The sequence below is a fragment of the Megascapheus bottae genome, chromosome 19 (assembly GCF_031878675.1).
Source record: "Megascapheus bottae isolate mThoBot1 chromosome 19, mThoBot2.hap1, whole genome shotgun sequence".
In the NCBI taxonomy this organism is placed as follows: Eukaryota; Metazoa; Chordata; class Mammalia; order Rodentia; family Geomyidae; genus Megascapheus; species Megascapheus bottae.
This window is the reverse complement of record NC_143527.1, coordinates 39,728,324-39,748,406: the sequence shown is the minus strand read 5'-3', so window position 1 is coordinate 39,748,406 and position 20,083 is coordinate 39,728,324. Positions and strand designations below refer to the sequence as shown.

Sequence of the window (20,083 nt, the reverse complement as noted above, 5' to 3'; positions counted from 1 at the left end):
CAGTCCTAAGGTTGAACTCAGTGCTAGGTGCTGTCTCTGAACTTTCTTGCTCAAGTTTAGTGCTATACTACTTGAGCCACAGCTCTGTCTTTGTTTTTTTTTGTTGTTGTTGTTGTTTGTTTTTTTGGGGGGGTGGTAATTAATTGAACCATGATTCTCAGCTCTCAGTCTCCTGAATAGTTAGGATTATAGGCATGAGCCACCAGCACCAAACTTGATAAAACTTTATATCTAAGCCGTTAAATTACAAGTGTTGAACAACCTGAGAGTGGTATAGGAATTTCCTTTGGGTTTTCAATGTAGCAGTCCCTTTTGGGTGGTTTCCAGTAGTGACAAAACAAGAAGTACTTCTTATGCTTTAGTGTAGCTGACAGAACCATGTGGCTTTAATAAAAGGAAAATGATTTTAAGTGGTTTATGGCCCCTTTTTCTTATGGGCCCTTTTGTCATGAGGCGTGTAGAATAATTGCAGTGTATATAATTATGTAAACCAGTCTTTAAAAATCCTTTGATCAGGAATTTTTACTCGCATCTTCATTGCTAATTCAGAAGGAAATGTTGCTATTCCACAGGGCGGCCACTAGGAAGAGTATAGTTACTGTGTTTTGTGGTGAAATATGGATATAACTTTGAGTACTATCATAAAAGCATTCTGTTGAACCAAGTGAACACAAGTTCATATGTGCACATTTAAAGCAAGGAAGTTTAAAAATATTTTAAATGTTTCTTTTTAAAATTATATTTGTATTATCGTAAAGTTATACAAAGAACTTACCATTTAACAAATCAGTTCATAAGTGCAATGCATCTTGATCCATGTCACCCCTTTTATCACTTTGGCCCTTCCGAACCTATCCTTTCCCTTCAGTTTTCTTAGTTTTATAGGATATACATTGAATATTATGACTGTATTCTTCCCCTCCCTTTCTTTATTCTTGTATTCCTCTTCTCTTAAGCCCTCTTCTCCCACCTTTCAAGTGTCTGGTTCCTGGTATTTATTTTGTTGGCTTGTAAGTTTTTCTAAGGAATTACACCATTTGAATTCTGTCCTTCAAATACTGTACTTGAGTTAATACATTTATATGTGCCTATATACAGCCTTGTATGTGTGTGTTTGTACATTTATAAATTAGTTCTAGCTTCTGCCAAGGAGGGAAAACATAAGTCCTTTGCCTCTCTAAGCATTACTTAATGTCACTTAACATAATTTTTTTTCCAAATCCATTTCTTTGTAAATGTTGTGATACCATTCTAATTAGTAAAATTCCATCGTGTACATATATCACATTTTCTTGATCCATTTATCCACTGGGGAGCATCTAGGCTGTTCCCATATCTTAGGTAAGTCCTTTATAGCTAATTTACATATTTATGGGGGAGGGCTATATATTTCATTTGTTATTACTTGTAGAAACTGAACAGGATTTTTCTCATGACTAGCATTCAGCTTTGTCTAGATAATAAGCTTGAAAAGACAACCATGCAGTTTTTCCCCTCATCTGTTTATTTTGAGACAGTTTTACTGTGTAGCCCAGGCTGAGTTCAACTTCACCAATCTTTCTGCTTCCTCTTCTGCCTACCTCTACCTCCCTAGCCCAACCATTTTCAATATCATCAAAGAGCCAGGTACAGTGGGAGGGTTAGCTGGGCCCTCCTAGGAAAGATAAATACCCTGATTTTAAAAAAAAATGAAAACTAGAAAAACTTAGAAGCGATTATGCAGCAGTAAAAAGTAGGTTGTCTTTTGTTTTTGTTTTTTCCAATATTCAGCCATTTACTTTTTGTGTGTGTATGCCAGTTCTGGGTCTGAACTCAGGGCCCAGATGCTCTCCCTGAGTCTTTTTGCTCAAGGTTAGTACTCAATCACTTGAGCCTCATCTCCATTCCCTATACTCCATTCTTTTGGTGGTTAATTGCAGGTAAGAATCTCACAGGCTGATTGGGAGGGAGTGAGAGGAGGGAAATGGGGACAAAACATGAGAAGGGGTATCAATGTATGAGAAGTAATGCATTTACTACCTGATGAATGTAACTGGAACCCCTCTATACATTATCCTGACAATTAAAAAAAATCTCTGGCTATGAATTGTGATTCTCAGATCTAAGACTCCTAAGTAACTGGGATTACAGGTGCCCACCGCCATTTACTTTTTATATTAGCCTGCAGGGTAGAGTTCGATAGTAGTATTGTAAATCAGAGATGATTGAAAATTTTTGGCTTGTAATTTTAACACTTATTGATCAATACTAGAAGTGACAGCATCTCAGATGGGAGGCCAGAACAAAAACATCAGGTCCTAGACCTGGAGGTCAGAATGGTGCCCAGGTCTCTGCAAGGAAAGCTGATGTTGTGTACCTGGAAGCAAGTAGATTTTCAGATGAACTCCCCTCTGGTGACTCTATGGTTGCAGACAGGACATTCTGTGAATCACCAACGAAACAGTGACACAATACCACGATGGTAGGAAACCCATGGCTGCCCTGGAACTGCCTTGTTGTGTAAGAAGTTTTTGATGTGAACATTGGCCAAACAAAGTTTGTACCCCTGCTCTCTGCCCTGCTGGATCTCTACCACTTTTCATTTGTTAGGCTTTTCCTCCTATTTCTTAAGAGCTGTCTCCTCTTGCCTCTACCATACGGTCTCTAGTTCTCAGTTTGGTAAAATGAAAATAGACACTGAATCAGTGCATTCTTGTTTGTACCTTTGCTGAGTAGGTGACCTCAGGCTGTTGCCTGAACTCTTTGTGTACCTTAGGTTTCTCACATTTAAAATTGAAGGTAAGGTTTTGGTTTTTCTTCCTGTCTCACATCCTACTTAATTTTCTCCTTCTGCTGTCTCCTGAATATTTTCTCATCTCTTTCATATTTATCTCCTATACCCCTGACTTTTCATGCTTCTCCCTTCATGTTCTTAACATACTTCTCTTAATCACCCTAGTTTATTCTCCTATTCTTCTCATTTATCCTGCCTTCTTTTTTCCCCACTAGTAGCACCCCAGTAGGGGAGCTTTATTAACTATACCCTCTGATGCCAGAGCTCTGAAATTGCAGCAGGTCATGGAAGAAGAGATTTACATTTTTATATATGCAGCATCATATTTAGACCATAAAATCTCTCACCTCCTTTGAAAGGAGGAATATGCGTATGTGATACATATTTAGTTATGTTACACGAAAATGTGAATACTTCAGTGTACCTCAGGCTGCCATTGCTATCTAGAAAATTGAAATAGAGGGACAATTTTGTGCAATGCAAAACAGGCTTTGTTGTTTTGAATTTGGTAAAATGCTTTTTAAAACTCTTCCCCTTAATGTATTATTTGAATCTTGATGGTGAATTAGCATTTCCCCCTACTTGGTTAAACATTTGGTTGTGTATAGATAGAAAAAAGTTTCATTAAATGTGTATTGATCAGTAAATAACTGGTGACTTATGTACTTAAGTGGAATGGTGCACTTAATGGAATGGTGAAAAATACTGCACTTGTTCTTCAATAAATAAAACTTTGCCAGAGTAGCCTTCCTATGCTTCCTGCCCTGAAGATTGCCTGAGAGCCCTAGGGCAGACTACTCAGTAGACATCTAGTAGGAGCTGCACGTATAATTTTAAAATTTCAATTTTTATGTTTTAAAAAATAGGAAACAATAGCCAGGCACTGGTGGCTGCATGCCTATATTCCTGGCTACTTAAGAGACTGTGGTCTATGATTGAAGGCAATCAGGCAGGAAGTCTATGATACTCTTATCTCTAATAAACTACCCAAAAGTTGGAAGTAAGAGCTGTGGCTCAAGCGGTAGAACACTAGCTTTGAGCAAAGGAAGCCCAAGAACAGCACCTCAGCCCTGAGTTCATGCCCCAGAACCAGCCCACACACAAAGTAGTAAACAATAAACAAGATTAAATATAGCAGCTTAGTCTAACATATCCAAAATATTATTTTAATGTGATACATATTTATATAATGAAATTTTACTTTCTTTTTCATACTAAGTCTTCAAACTCCAGTGGGTATTTTATTCTCAGAGCACACTCTAGCTGTTGCTAGCTGCTTACAAATTCTCAGTAGACACAAAATACTGTGCTATTCATTACAAATAGCAATTTGTCAGCTTTACAAAATATATTTTAACCAAACACTAAAAGAATAAAATGTTTTAATCTAAGAATGTAATACTTTTATCCATGTGCATTTGAAAGTGTTTTTAGAAAAATTGAGGCAAAGTTACTTTACATTGACTCTGAAAACTGGCAAGAAAATACAGGGGACTATTGATGAGGAGGTATTGTGTTGTCACACTGTTGAAGTGTTATAAATCTTATTTATAGTGCTGAGTAGGATATCTGGCACATTTGTGAAAAATATAAGGTCATGCCAGTATGAAGTAAAAATATTTAGTGTTTTTGATATACAAAGAATATGTAACCTGGCTAACTTTGGGAAGCTCACTGGTGCTTAGAAAATGCATATAAATTATTTCCCCTTCATGATTAGTTTATATAAGACTATTTTTTCCGTATTTGTGGATTTTTTTTTCTGAAAATAAGGATATAACCAGTCCAAGAAATCATTAACTCAATCCGTGTTTGTGTGATGGCAGAGGCAGGGACCATCGTGTGATTGGGCAGGACTTGGTACCTATCTGTGTAAACACATGGCACAACCTATCTCATGGCTTTGCTAATCTCCTCAGGAGAAAAGGGGTTGAGGCATTTTGAGCAAATCTCATTGGTGAGTTGTGTATGCATTGCTTTTTTTTTTTTTAAGAATCATTTCCTTTCAGTTTTACCCATATTCCTGTGTCTACAAACAGCACTCAGTTTGTGTGCAGAGCTGCTCTCTGTTTTGATGAGGTCTTCATTGCTGGAAAGATATGCTTTACAAGCTTCTTCAGTTTTAAGATGTTTTACTTAGAAGATGATAGTGAAGAAGAGAAGGTTCAGGAAAGCTCATTAAGTAGAACTCATGGCAAAGCTCCTCCTAATATCCTGGTGAGTTCCATCCCCCCCCCCCCCCCCAACCTGGTTTGCTTGCTTACATGCTCAGACAGGGTACCCGTAAGAGAGGGGTAACCCACCAAGCAAAAGCAGCCAATCAATGTGTTTTCTTTAATGTAAGGTTATAGTAAATTTACTAATGTTCAAATCCGTGTAGAACATCAATCTTTGACTACCTGACCTTTCTAATTGAATCTATCATATACCTTTCTGTCTTTTCCTGTTATTTAAGAAATAACTTTCTGCCTAGGGAAAAATGAAATAGATTTGAATTTTTGAAAACTTAAGTTTTCAAAGTGATGTCTTTGGTTTCATATTCTCTTTATATCTTTGTATAGGGGATGATGTGTAAAAGTCAATTTTAAAGTCTTTGAAATTGATTGTATGAGCCAAGATCTTTGAAAGCTGAGCTCATATATTAAAACAGACATTTTATTGGGATGAATAATGGAGAAGAGTAGCTACAGTCTTCCATGATTTTAAAGAAAACTAAAAAGATTGTTAGCTTGAAATGTCTGGGGAAAATAGAAATAGTCTGAATTTTTTCTCTAGGACCCTAGAACCTTGTGAATGCTAGGCAAGTACTCCATTGAGCTACATCTCTCTGCCCCTGATTTTTTTTTTTTAACTTAGAGGGTTTTTTGTTTGTTTTGTCAGTCCTGGGGCTTGAGCTCAGGGCCCAGGCACTGTCCCTAAGCTTCTTTTGCTCAATGCTAGCACTCTACCACTTGAGCCACAGTGCCACTTCTGGCTTTTTCTGTTCATGTGCTACTGAGGAATCAAACCCAGGGCTTCATGCATTCTAGGCAAGCACTCTATCACTAAGCCACGTTCCCAACCTATTTTAGAGTTATGTTCCAACATATAAAACAGAATGTTATATAATTTAGTTTCAGTTCCAAAAGTCTGTATTAATGAAACTAAATGAGATGATTTTTTAAATCATGCAGTACAACTTTCCCAATGGAGCCTTTTCTTATAAAAAAATAATACATAGTAAATGCCCATTTTAAGAGGTTTAAAAAATTTTGAAAATTATGAAAATGTTATATCAACAAAACAAAAAATACTTTGTAAGATCTAGCACGTAATCTGGTTGATTTTAGTTTTAAATATATATAATTTTTATTGTCATCTTTAGAGATATAACCACTTCCTGTGTGCTTTTTGCTTTTAGGTCTGCAGTTTTAGGTTTACTAGTCCTACTTCCAGAGTACTAATTGTTTGAATATGAATGGAAGGTGCTACTGAGGGAGGCAATTTGATTTTGAAATGTCCATTTTAATACAGAGATTATATGTAGGAGGTTTTTATACCTTTGTTCTAACTTACGTATAAAAGAAAGAATATGAACATATAAAAGAATATGGAATAATTTGATGTCTTTGTGAAATGGTTTACTTAGTAACACCAGCACACACAAACTGTCTACCGGAGAAAAAAATTCTTATAATACTGTTGCTGGTGTTTTCCAGAGAAAAGCCTAGGACTGTTTCCTTGGACTGCATTTCATTAGCAGTTTCCTTTTATGCCACTGTTAGATCTTTGACATTCCATGAGTCAAGAGAAGCCTGCAATTCTGAAAGGCTAGTGGTTGGGATACTAGATTACATAATTCGCTTAGTAAGCTGTAATAATGGTATTAAAGTTTAACTTTATAACTTAGGCGTGTGTAGTGAGAGGTGGTATCCCATGACCCAAACACTCATTACAAGTCACATTTGGGGGGAGGTAACAGTTTTGAAAGGATTCCTTTCCTTGTGGTTTTGGGGTTTTTTTTGTTTGTTTTTATATAGTCCAGAGGTCTTTTATTTTTTTATATCTCTTACTTAGGCCATGAATTCATAGGGGATAGGTGCCAATAGCTCAGGCTCCTTCCCCTTGGTTCTCACAAAGTGTGTTTCTCTGGGTGGAGCAGGCTGGTACTTGAGTTGAACCCAGGTACCTCTGTTTGGGTTCTTTTTCAGGTCATTTTCCTTCACCCATTTCAGGAAGCTATCTCCACTCTTAGAATACTTAATATGCACATTAATCTTCATGGCAAGGATCTTACCCTTAACTTGCTTGTTCACAAAAACATACCAGTAACGTCCTGGGTAGCATTGTAGATCCTTCCAGTTTTGCCATGGTAACATTTATGGGACATTACTTTTTGAACAGTACCCATTCCCTTGATGTTTGCAATATCACCCTTCTTGTAGATTCTCATGTATGTGGTGGCCAAAGGAACAACTCCATTCGTCTTGAAGGGCCTAGAAAACATGTACTGGGTACCTCTCCTCTTTCCCTTTGTGTTCATCATTTTGGCAAATTACTGGAAGATGGTGGTTCCCGCCAAAAGGTCTTATGTGTTCAAAGTGTATGAATCTCATGGCTTTAAAAACTATGAAGAAGACCTCTGAGATCTGTTAGAAATTGGGAATTTTCTTTTAAATCTGTATTTTTTAAACAAGATAATTTATTTGATTGGTTAAAGACTAAATAATGTTATGTTCAAATACCCTGGAGTTCCAAAATAATGTATTGGCTTTATTTTCCCTCACTTTCTTTTAAATTACCTTACTTATTGTGGCATTTTTTTTTTGTTGGTTCTTTTGCTAGACCAGAATGTGATACAGGAATTCCTAGCCAAGCTCATAAGAAGTCTTCCAGAATCTGTCTTTTGGCACTTTAGAGCTAGAAAGGATTCTAAAACCCAACTAGCTGTTCTCATGTTAGAAACAACCCTAGGCACTGGCAGAGGTTGCCCAGAAGTGTTCCTAGACAGTAATGAGACTTGAAGCTGGGCCTTACCCGGCCAGCTGCAAGGATGTAGGAGCTGCTAAGGAGAGTGCTCCTCAGTCTTCTCATATTTACTCAGTCAACGGACCTGAGCTCCACTGGTTGACTCCAAAAGGCTCAACAAGATGTGGGGGAGGGGGAATAGAGTGGGTGGGTGCCGGTTCTGAACTCAGGTCCTGGGTGCTGCCTTTGAGCTTTTTTTTTTTTTTTTCCTTAAGGCTTGTGCTCTACCATTTGAGTCACAGATCCACTATCAGCTTTTTGGTAGTTTAGTAGACTTTCCTGCCTGAACTGGCTTTGAATTGCAGTCCTCAGATCTTAGCCTCCTGAATACGATTACAGGAATGAGCCAACAATGCCAAGCTAGCACAAGATTTAATCATCTGAACCAGTAGTAGTAGGGAGTAGCTAGTCACACTATTCTGTTGGCCAGGGCTCATGGCATGAGAAATAGTGCTTTAGAAGTAAGTTAGGAAACCCTGAGTCCATCTGGACTTCTTGAGTGGTGTTGATTGAGGCTCCAACATAATTATTACTCATTCCTGCCTGAAATCCTAGAAAAGCGCTAGCTTAACAGAGTCATAACTAATTGCATTTCTCCAGCCAAGCATGGATAGTGTTCATAAAATTCATTAAACATTTCTTTGAGTAGATTTAAATTTCTTCACAGAAATAGAAGGCAGTTCCATTTAATAACCTAATTAGCTACAGAACTCAACTAGAGTGAGTTCGGAGTCCTGGAACAAGGAGGGAAGAATCCTCCTTCCTTTGTTGGATAAAGACCAAGTTTCAGCAAACTTTTGGGATGTTTAGAGTTCCATTTTCAATTTTTTTCTCTCTCCACACTAATTACTTGTAATAAGCTTGAGGATAACGTCCACCTTCCACTTCTTCAGATTTTTAGAGGGATGCTGCTGCTGTAGCCACCTATCTGTGAGTTCTGACTCTTGGCTCCTACAGAAGTACCTTACATCCAAGACAGTATAGAACATACAGAAAGCTTTGATGGGACCTCTAACCAGGAGTCCATATGGACTAACAACTTGAAAACCCAGTGAGACCGAGTGAGCCTGGAGCCATACGGGTGGGGAGTTTTACTTGTTAGATGATTTCAGGAAGTAAGTTCTCTAAAAATCTATTTGCCAACATGTTTATTTCTTTTAATCCTGATCCCAAAATTGCACTCAGGGATTTGGGGGAATGCGGCTTTGAGACTATAGCAATGAATTTATTTAGACGGCTGGAAATTAATCTTTTTTGTGTGTGGTACTGGGGTTTGAATTCAGGGTTTCCCATTTACTTGCTTAAGTAGTGTACTCTACCACTTGAGTGGTGCCTCCAGCTTTTGTTTATTATTTTGGAATTGGAGTCTTTCAGACTTTCTGTGCCTAAGCTGACTTTGAACTGCAATCCTCTAGATCTTAGTCTCCTAGGTAAGGTTATAGCTACTAGCACCAGGCTGAAATTCCTGTTCATGTTTGTATTTATTTCTCAAACTACTTTTAGTACGGAAAGAATTAGAGATGGCATAACAGTTAAAATGCATGTATGCATCTGCCTCAACAAGACTATGCAGTATGTGGCTAACCTTTTCAGCTTTAAGGAAACAAAATTCTCCTCAGCAAATATTTATTGTTCTACAACTGGAGTCTGATGCTTATGACTTTTTGCATGTACTAATTTGTATGAATTACTTGTTTGTCTGGTATTAATAACATAGCTGAAGAGATAACCAGCAATGACAATATGGCTACTACTTTTAGTAGTAAATAGGAACTTGGTCTTGGCAACATACGCAGTTTGCTGAACCTTTTCTCTGGATAGAGTGCCCAGTATTATATAGGACAGTCAGTTTTGTGGGAAAATTAAACACCTCATTATCACCCATCAGTGTGCTTCTGTGCCCACAAGCACTCAGCCTGGTCTAAAGGAGCGAGACAAAAGCGTTCTAAATAAAAATATTACCCATCTTGGGACAACACTGATTTTAGGTCATTTGTGTGTTTTGTTCCAAGCCATTTCTACTGACTGGGTTTTTTTTTTTTTTTTTAAAAACCCTAACTATCTAGAATAGTTTGTGGTTGTTTTTTTTTATCTCCTAGAAAATAACTTTGTTTTTATTGTTTTATGTCTTATTTTGGCAAAATGTTTTTTGTTTCTTCCTTGAAACCTATTTTATCTAATGTCTCTTACAAAAGACATGAAAAATTATTTTTTCAGAGATGGTAGAGAAATATATTGATTGAATTCTTAACTCTCATTTCCTGCCTGGGGAACAGGAAATGTTTCGCTCTCACCCTAGTTCTCCCTTCATTAATTCTGATATACTGAAATAAATCCTTTAAAATGTTAGTATTTTGTAATTATTTGTGATTATGTTGTGAAAGTACTGTTTTAGCTCTAATGAAATCATGCTTAGAATTTTGTGTGCATTTGGTGTACCATTATCATTAACTCCTATTTATGTGGGAAGGACTTTTATTAGAAATCTGCCTAATGCCAGGATGCTGGTAAACTCGTGTAATTCCGGTACTTGGAAGGCTGAAGCAAGAGAATTAGGGAGTTTGAGACTGTGCGAACTACCTGGCAAGATGCTCAAAAGGAGAGGGAAGGAGAAAATTGAAACAGTCCTAGGAGAGTTGTGTGGTCTGTAGAATGTTACCACATGCTCAGATTTACCTGAACTCCATCGAATGGCAAATAAGAATGGGTATCTTCTGCTGAGTCAAGGGGCAGTAGCTAAGATTATAAAAGATCACTTTTATTTCTCTTTTTCTAAGAAAGGAAGATATAGTCATTACATATTTCAATCTTAATAAGATTGGAAAAAGTAATTCTGTCAGGGGAATGAGGCAGAAAGGAGCAGTCCCTGTGAAAATATGAATTTGAGAATTGATCTGCTTGCCTTCTTGTCATCAGCATGAAATTACTGACATTTTAGGTAACTTGGGAACCTCAACAAAAGTACTTGTCCCTGTAATACTTTGGGGAAGGTATGGTCATCAGGATTTCTCTACTGTGCAGCCAGCCATGGATGAGAAGTGTTTCTAAGAATAGTGACTCTTGACTCTGGTCGCTGGAATCTTGAGTTTTGACTTGGATACATAGGCTTCCCAGACAAACTGTGGCAGTTGGAGGGGAGGAAGAGGGGAGTAGAGAATTATCTTTTCTTTTTAGAACAAAACATAGCCTTTTAAAGACTTTTTTCAGTGAAGTCCCTATTCTGTTTAAGAATCTTGCCTCTGTCGTTTTCCTATGTCCTAATTTTCTGCCAATCTATGGTTATCTTTCCTGATCTTGACATTATATTTTAATACTAATCAGATGTTTAGTGTGCAGTTAGTTACCCTCTATTTGGATTTGTTTAGTGTTCTCTCATAACTAGATGGCGGTTGTGTGTTTGGGGCAAAAACAGAAGTAATGTATCTTGGGGCAGATAGGCTTGAAAACAAGGGGCTTTGGGGTTTTTGGGGGGGAGGTATTTTTGTGCAGGTTCCACAGCTTGATACCAAGTCCTCGTGCTCTTGTTAGGTTTTCTTGATTATGGCTAGCTTCAAACCATTATTCTGTATGTTTCAACATCCTGAGAAGTTAAGATTACAGCTGTGAACTGTGACCCATTCAATGTGTCCTTTTCAAGAAGTCATATACATGTTTTGTTGCTGATGAAGTTTCCCTTCATTTATTATGCAGGTACAGGTTCCTCCAATGTACATGAAATACTATTTTCCTTTATTGTAATGAATTATGTGTTTTGGGTTTGAGGAGAAACAAGCTGTCTGAACATTCTCAAACTTTTATCCTCTTTTTTGACAGTAGTAGGGTTTGAACTCAGGGCTTTATATTTGGTCTTCTTGCTTGATCCACTGTGTTCTGCCACTTGAGTCATGCTTTCAACCCTGTTTTGCTGGTAATAGTTGGAGAGGGAGTCTTGACCTCCCTGGCATGGAAAACTGATCCTTCAGCCTCCTGAGTATTTTGGATTACAGGCTTGAACTGGTGGTGCCAGTATCTGTTGATGGACCTTGCTTACTATTATTGTGGTATTCTAATTTCTAGTTTCTTCTTCAGCTTCAGTGGGAATTCATCTTTAAGATAAAGTCCCTTCTTGGCCCACTTACTACTTTACAACAGTGTAAACTCATAAATATTTGCTTTATTCTCTTTATTCTTTGTTGTTTAGATTGTTTTAGCTTTAGCCATTAGAAATTCTTTGATATTCTCACATTCCTATAATTCACATGCCCTATTCTTGTGATTTTGAGTGCTTTACTACTATACCACAGTGCAAAATAGTCTAAGAGCAACTTGTGTTTTATTGCCCTCAGACCTAGAATATACTACTTTTCCGAGGGGCCCTTGTTCCTTTTTATTGAAGAAATACTATATGGAAACTAAGATCTGAGCTCTAGATATTTTCCTTGCTTTGAGAGTATCCATGGTTATAGATCCTCTTATCAGAAGAGATTTAAGACAATTTTCTCCCAGGCATAAGCATGTATATACTTATCAACGTGTAAATTATGAGTTCCCATTCCAGTTCAATATCACAAGGTTCATTTAGCCTTCCCCATTAGGAAATTGTGTTTTTATAAGCTTCCCAGGACTTTACGATCTAATTAGACTTGGAGAATAATGAGTTTGGGTGTGCATCTGTTTGGTACGGTATGACCATAAGGCTCTTTGGACTTAGTTAAGAACTGTTCAGTAATAGTCTCCTAGCAAATCATCATTTCCATAATTGGAACCTTTCTTATTTGTATACTAAAAAGAATTTTTATTTTAATCTAGTCTCATAACTAAATAAATCCTATTGTTTTGTAGTGGAGTAGTTCTAGTTTATGGCCAGTATTCTAAAGCTTTTCAGAGAAGAACTCTTACTCTTGAAATATTGACTGGTTTGAATGTCAAGGGAGCTGTAAAACATGTTTCAAATATATAAACTTACCCAAACAAGGGACACAAAGTCTCAAAATTACATTGAATTTATCTAAATTCAGGAATTACATTTTTTTTTTTTTTTGCCAGCCCTGGGGTTGAACTCAGGGCTTGGGAACTTCTTTGAGTCTTTTGCTCAAGGCTAGGCTAGTACTCTACCACTTGAGCCATCGTGCCACTTCTAGCCTTTTTCTGTTTATGTGGAACTGAAGAATCAAACCTAGAACTTCATGCATGCTAGGCAAGCATTGCCACTAAGCCACATCCCTAGCCCTTACCTTCTTTTTGATTAAGGCAGTCTGAATTGTATTTTAAAGTGTTCCTTGATTTCTTATGCAAGTAATTTTCTACCAAAGCCATTGATAATAACTTTTCAGTCCTGAGGAGAGTGTTGGACTATGAAGTTTGAGCCTGTAGATGTTAATAACTGCAATAACCTTTTAGAAAGTACAATACCTTTTAAAGCACAGCCCTTTTAAATACATCTGATGTATTCCTACCTGATTTTTACAACACTACAATATTATGCAACCAAGGGACTTTAAACACAAGGAATTAATAGAATTGGGACAGTTAGGTTACATTAATTGTATGGAGGGAAGGGGGATTATAATTCCACACATTTACAGTATATTACAGTCAATCTCGTGCTTTGTCACTCTCCTTTCCCTCCCTCCCTTTCCAAAACAGTTTTAACAAATTTCAATTCATTTGATATTAACAGCGATTGTCTTTAAGAGGGGCAAGAAGGTGGTGGGGGGGAAGAGGGGCAAGAAGGTAGATGAGATATTTGACATCTTTATTTAGACCTACAAAAATGTGTTAGTTTCCAGTCTGGGTTTGTAATTTTGATAGTACAAGAAGCAATTCCTAGCTTCTAGGTCAGTGTGTAAAAACAACTTCCAATAGAAGTTGAATGTTTACAAGGAAACTGACTCCTACTAATGTCTGATCATTCTTGCTAGTACAACATATGGTTTCCATACCACCATGCTAAAATTGTATGCCTTTTGAATGTGGAAGTAAGCTAAATGATTAGATTTCCAGTTTATTTTAGAGATCCTATGATTATCAGTGATCACTACCAAACTGTATAATTATTCTGTCTTAAAAGGTTTAAAATGAGAACCTGACCCTTAAAACATTTATAGTTTTAACTTGTACTCATATTTTTAAAAGCATAACTTTTTTTCTTGTATGGTAACATGTGGGATAGTCATTAGGATCGTCTAAATTCCACCCTGCATATAGTCCTGAAAGTTACAGAAGGGTATGTGTGGTCTCTAGATGCAGTGGTGTGATCTTAGTGTTTGAACAGGCATACTTCGGTGTTGGGTCTGTCTTTAACTGCTTGACTCCGGATAGGTTACTCATCATCTTCATTAGGTTCCAGTTTTCCTGTTATTTGTAACACCTAACACTAACCTCACCTGATTGTAAGTATGAAATCAAATGATGTTTATAATGACATTTAGAAGGGTTGAACATTACTGCCTTCTCTTTTAAACCCTGGTCATCCAGTGGCTAACACCAGGATGTAAGATGAGAAAAACAGCACCATTGCTGCTTAATTCATAATGTAGGTAATAGGGATATACAGTGTGCTTAAAAGGTTTATGTCAGTGAGTAAATGAAGAGTTTGTATTTCCATCAATATAATGAATTTACACTTTAAGCAAATCCCACATATAAAAATTTAGGCTTATAAAAAACAAATTATCACTTTGAAAGTAATTAAAGGTAGTGGGTTGTGTGCAAGTTCATGTATGTATGCTGGTCCTAGGGGCTTGAACTCAGAACTTGGGTAATGTCCACAGGTCTAGGGCTTTTTGGATACTTAATTGGGAATAAGAGTCTCATGAACTTTGCTGACCAGGCTGACTTCCAACCACAATCCTCAGATTGCAGCCTCATGAGTAGCTAGGATTACAAACTAGCAACCCAGCTAAGGTGGGGTTTCTTTTTACTAGCAAACTGCCATGCATCTACTTAAATTAATGGTGCAAAATCAGACATCCATAAATCCTATGTGTTTCCATTTACTTGCAATTATGCAGACTCAAAAATCTGTGTATATGTATATTGGGGACGGGAGTTTGGCCTAGTGGTAGAGTGCTTGCCTAGCATCCACGAAGACCCGGGTTCAATTCCTCGGTACCCCACATACATAGCAGAAAGCCGGAAGTGGTGCTGAGGCTCAAGTGTTAGAGTGCTAGCCTTGAGAAAGTCCAAGGACAGTGCTCACGCCATAAGCCCAAGCCCAGGACTGCCCCCCCCCAAATCTGTATATAGGAGTTTATACTAGCTTTATTTGTAATTGCCAAGAGCTGAAATAATCAAATGTCTTCCTTCTAGTGAATGGATAAACTTAATACATCCACTTCATGGGATACTCTCCTTCCCCCCCACCCTCCCAGTTCCAGGACTTGAATGCAGGGCCTGAGCACTGTCCTTGAGCTTTTTTCTCAAGGCTAGCACTCTGCCAATTGAGCCTCAGCACCACTTCCGGCTTTTTATGTATGTGGTACTGAGGAATCAAGCCTGGGTCTTCGTGCATGCTAGACAAACACTCTACTACTAGGCCAGCCCCTGCATGGGATACTTCTTAACAGCAAGGAACAAACTGATACTGATACACAAAACAAATATTAATCTCAAATGCGTTGTGCTAATTAAAAGAAGCTAGATTTCAGAGCTGTTATGATTATTATGGTAGTTTATATGATACTCAAGAGATTATGATACTCAAGAGATGGCAAGATTAGAGACAGAACCAAGAGAGGAGCAGTGGGGACCCATAAGGGAGTAATCTCATTTTTCTATGCCTTGATTATGGTCCTAATTACAGATAATGTGGTTAAAACTTAGAAAAATATACTGTGGAAGGGTTAATTTTACTGTATGTGAAGTTTGTTATCCTTTTAATCTGTTTTTAGTAGTTTAAGATTACAGGCATTTGAAATCCTAAAATTGCCATACCTGAACAATGAGCCAGAAGTTTTTCTGTGCTCAAGTTTTCTATGTTGATAGCTATCGTCATTTCTTGGGTCAATTTAAATAATAGTCTAACATCTTTCATGATTAAATAAAATCTTACACTCACTACATTTTCTAATGATTTTACTACTTTCTCACTACTCTTCAGCCAGGTTTTTCCCTGTCATAGCATCTGCCATTTCATATATGCACAAGTCAAGATGGGTCCCTTTGTAACTGAGAAGAGTAGATAAAGTACTAAAATATCAGAAAGCTATGTTGTGAGGAGATGAAGGAAGACATGATAAAGAGAAAATACAGGAAGAGAGAGCATTTAGGAAAAAGTTATGACAGTTTGAAACAAGTTTTGTCATGTTGTTGAGGTGGGGTTGAGGGGAAAAGATGATCTCTTCTTCTTCTACTTTGCTGCTTGCCATTTTAGGATCTACCCAGGCAACCTAATCTCTATCACTTTGAAATCTAAACTAAGCACCTAGTTTTTCTTGATCCATGCCAAATTTTTTTGTTGAGAAATGATACTTGGGGTGCATTGTTGGGTTTATCATTACTAGCCATTTTCTGTGAAGACTATAATTAGAAAGTTGGTAGCTTTCAGGTAAGTAAAGTGAGCAATGGAGACTAGATAAGCTGGCTTGTTATCTTTCACTGCAATCATCCTTGGTTCTGGTTTCATCTCTTGTCACCTAATTTCCCCATGCTTAACTTGCTGCACTTTCTTTGACAAACCCAAGTGCCTCTTTTCTGCTAGGCTACTCACAGTTCTTCAGAATGATCTGTACAGGTGACATTTGTTCTCCCAAGGGTAATTTTAGATTTGTCCATTCTGAAGCCAGTGTTTCTCTTAATCACTGATAGATACATGCAGATCTGAAAGAAAACCATGGATTTCTGAATATGTAAATATTGTTTTGGGGTCTTTGGATTCACCACCACCACTGAGTTTTATTACTTTAAAGCAGACTCTCACTGTACAGTGAACTCTCAATCCTCCTGTCTGTCTCTCCAGTGCTAAGATTATAGGATGTACTACCCATACCTGTTTTCCCTACTAACCATTAAATAATATGGATGTGTGTGTCTGTATCTCTCTATATAAAATCTGTCTATAATCATTTACCTCTTGAATAACATTAGCTCATTCAGTAAGACAAAACAAAATACTTTGTATATTTCCCTCATTACTGATTCTGCGAATATGCATGCACTAGTCCATCCGAGGATATTCAGAGGTGGGAATATAACTCCGTGGTAGAGCACTTGCCTAGCACCTTCAGGTGCTAGGTTCAATTCCAGCCTCCCAAATCCCTCCAAGTCCCCACATGAAATTTAAGATTTCCCAAGCTTTTGAGACATAGAGGCATGTAAAACTCCTTCTTTGTTGGAATTTAGGATTTTGAAGTGATCTAAACTAAGACCTAAGCTATGGTGAGTGTTGTGGTGGGGAGAGAGCAGGGTTCTGTGAATGCCTCAGTGACAGTATCAACTTGTACTTCAGTTTTTCTCATCCATATTGGTTTGTCCTTTTCCTTGTGCTTTTTAGATACATAATCTGTTGTTGACATGTTTTCCTATTTGATCCCATTTCCTCTGTAACCAAGAAGGCTGAAACATACTTGTTCCTTTTTTTTTTTTTTTTTTGGTGCCATTCCTAGGGCTTGAGTCAGGGTCTGAGATATTTTTGCTCAAGGCTAGCACTCTCCACTTGAGCTACCACTCTACTTCCCAGCTTTTTGGTAGTTAGAAATGAGTCTTATGGACTATACTGCACAGGCCGGCTTTGAGCCATGATCCCATAGATCTTAGCCTCCTGAGTAGTTAGGATTCCAGGCATGCGCCATTGGTGCTCCCACATGTATGTTACCTTTTAGGAAATCTTAGCATGAAGACGAAAACTGGGGTTGGAATTTGAAGGCTTGTCCTGAAAAGTTTTGGGGCAAGTTAACTAGGGTGAAGGAAGATGAGTTAGTGATTTTTCAAGGTGAAATTAATAATGCTTGTAGTTTGCCTTAGATCTGCTAAAAGCTGAAACAAATAACTGAAAATGATCTTAAATTGGCAAAAAAAAAAAGTCTTCCCTTCTTTAAGCCTATCCCCTCCCTCCCTCCTCTGTCTCTCTCCATCTCTCTCCCTCTCCCCTCCCCCCTCTCATTTTTGCCAGTCATAGGGCTTGAACTCAGGGCCTGAACACTGTCCTTGGGCTTTCCTCAAGGCTAGAGGCTCCACCACTTGAGTCACAGCACCACTTCCAGCTTTTTCTATGTATGTGGTATCCAGAAATTGAACTGGGGTCTTCATGCTTGCTAGGCAAGCACTCTACCATTAGGCCAAACTCTGTCCTCTTTAAACCTTTCTAAGCCAAAATGATTGTTGGTCTGTTTTATAGATAGTGAGTGTAGTGAATTTAGCACCATGATAATAATAAAATGAATTCACTTTACAGAAGTGAACTCAGAAAGCTGTAATCTGTTTCATTATTTCCTTAAAGAAAATACATTGCGATAGATCAAAAATCTAAATTCATTAACATTGTCATCCTTTACAACTAAGCCTAAGGCTAGTCTTATATCCTCATTTAATAATTTTAACTATGATTTTATTGTTAAGGTGTTACAGGGCAAGGTTATCATTTCATAAGTCCGGTAGTGACTTTTAGACAATTTCACTCTTTTATCCCAGTTTTCCCTCACATCCCTATCCACAAATTGCATAGTCCATTTTCCACATGGTATCATTTTTAAATTTTAAAAAATATATAGATAGATCTCTGGGTTATATCTGAGGTATTTTTCTTGCTAATTTTGCCATAGTGATTTTTGAGCGAGTATAATTAGGTTTGATTGGCTGGGCTTTGTGGCTCACACCTATCATTGTAGCTCTTCAGGAGGCTGAAATCTGAGGATTGTAGTTTGAAGCCAACTGTAGGCAGAAAAACCCCTGGAGATTTTTATATCCAATTAGCCAACAAAAAGCCTGTAGGGAAGCTATGTCTCAAGTGCAAGAGTGCCAGCCTTGAGTGAAAATGCAAGCAAGAACACAAAGCTGAGTTTAAGCCCCCATGCCAGTACACACATACACACAGGACACACAGGCACGCACGCACGCACGAGAGATGGCTTTTTATCAAGTCAGAATCAGTGTTGGTTTGACATATGTTAGAAGTAGACTCTGGCTAGCCACCAGTGGGTCACACCTGTAATCCTAGCTACTCAGGAAACAAAAATCTAAGGATCCCTATTCAAAATCAGCCTAGTGAAAGTCTGTGCCATGCTTATCTCCAATGAACTACCCAGAAAGTAGAGTTGTTGCTCAAGAGGTAGAGCACTAGTATTGAGCACAAAAGTACTGGGACAGTGCCAAGACACTGAGGTCAATCCCCAGGACCAGCACACACAGAAAAGTGGACTCTAAATACTCTTAAGTAAACAAAGAACTTTATGCCTGCCTCTTTATTCAGAGATGCTGAGACGGCAGAGGGGCTAGTGGGCTGGGAGTTTGGCCTAGTGCTAGAGTGCTTGCCTAGCATGCATGAAGACCCGGGTTCGATTCCTCAGTACCATCTACATAGAAAAAAGCCAGAAATGGTGCTGGGGCTCAAGTGGTAGAGCTCTAGCCTTGAGAAAAGTCCAAGGACAGTGCTCAGGCCCTGAGCTCAAAAAAAAAAAAAACATTGCTAGTGCTCAAGTCCAGCTCTCAGAAAATAGCAAAATTCAAGGCCTGTTAAGTTTGATTAGATGTTGAAGTGATACATATGCTTCAAAGGATATAGAGAGTATATTTTTCAGCCCCAAACCACAAAGTTTGCCTACAAACTTAATCAGGTTTGAGGAGAAAGTTGTTGGAATAGAAATGACACATCGTTCTCAAACATGCATGTTCACAAAATTCACAAGTAACAAATTGTAAAGACCCCACATGCAGTGTCTCTCCTCCCAGTCTTTCATGGGGCTTAAACTCTGGGCCTGGGCACTGTTCCTGAACTCAGCTCAAGAGTGCCACCCTACCTCTTGATCCACAACACCACTTCCTGTTTTCTCGTGGTTAATTGGAGATAAGAGTCTCACGGACTTTAGTGCCCAGTCTGGCTTGGAACCATGATCCTCAGATCTCAGCCTCCCGAGTAGCTAGGATTTTAGGCATGCGCCATGGCAACCTGCTCACATCCAGCTTTTTTTTTTTTTTAATTTATTTGCATGCGCCATGGCAACCTGCTCACATCCAGCTTTTTTTTTTTTAATTTATTTTTTACTGTAATTAGTAAAAGGGTTACATGATATTTGCCAGATAGAAGGTGCATTAATTCACATACATTGATACCCTTTCACATGTCTTGGTACCCATTTCCCTCCCCCCCCCCACACCCCCCACACATCC

General features: G+C 38.1%; 1 protein-coding gene across 5 annotated transcripts in view; it reads left to right on the top strand.

The window, feature by feature from the left end:
• The window catches only part of Lpin2 (lipin 2), an 84,956-nt gene that overhangs the window by 27,843 nt on the left and 37,030 nt on the right, over positions 1-20,083 (top strand). Inside the window, exon 1 of one of the 5 annotated variants that reach the window (XM_090353382.1) lies at positions 4,807-4,990. The exons of 3 other annotated variants lie outside the window; for them this stretch is intronic. In XM_090353382.1, the coding sequence (XP_090209508.1) occupies positions 4,901-4,990 (90 nt within the window). In that variant the 5' untranslated portion in view covers positions 4,807-4,900. Of the gene's footprint in view, positions 1-4,806; positions 4,991-20,083 lie in introns of those variants that run through there. One more of the 5 variants, XM_090353386.1, reaches the window with a different exon arrangement.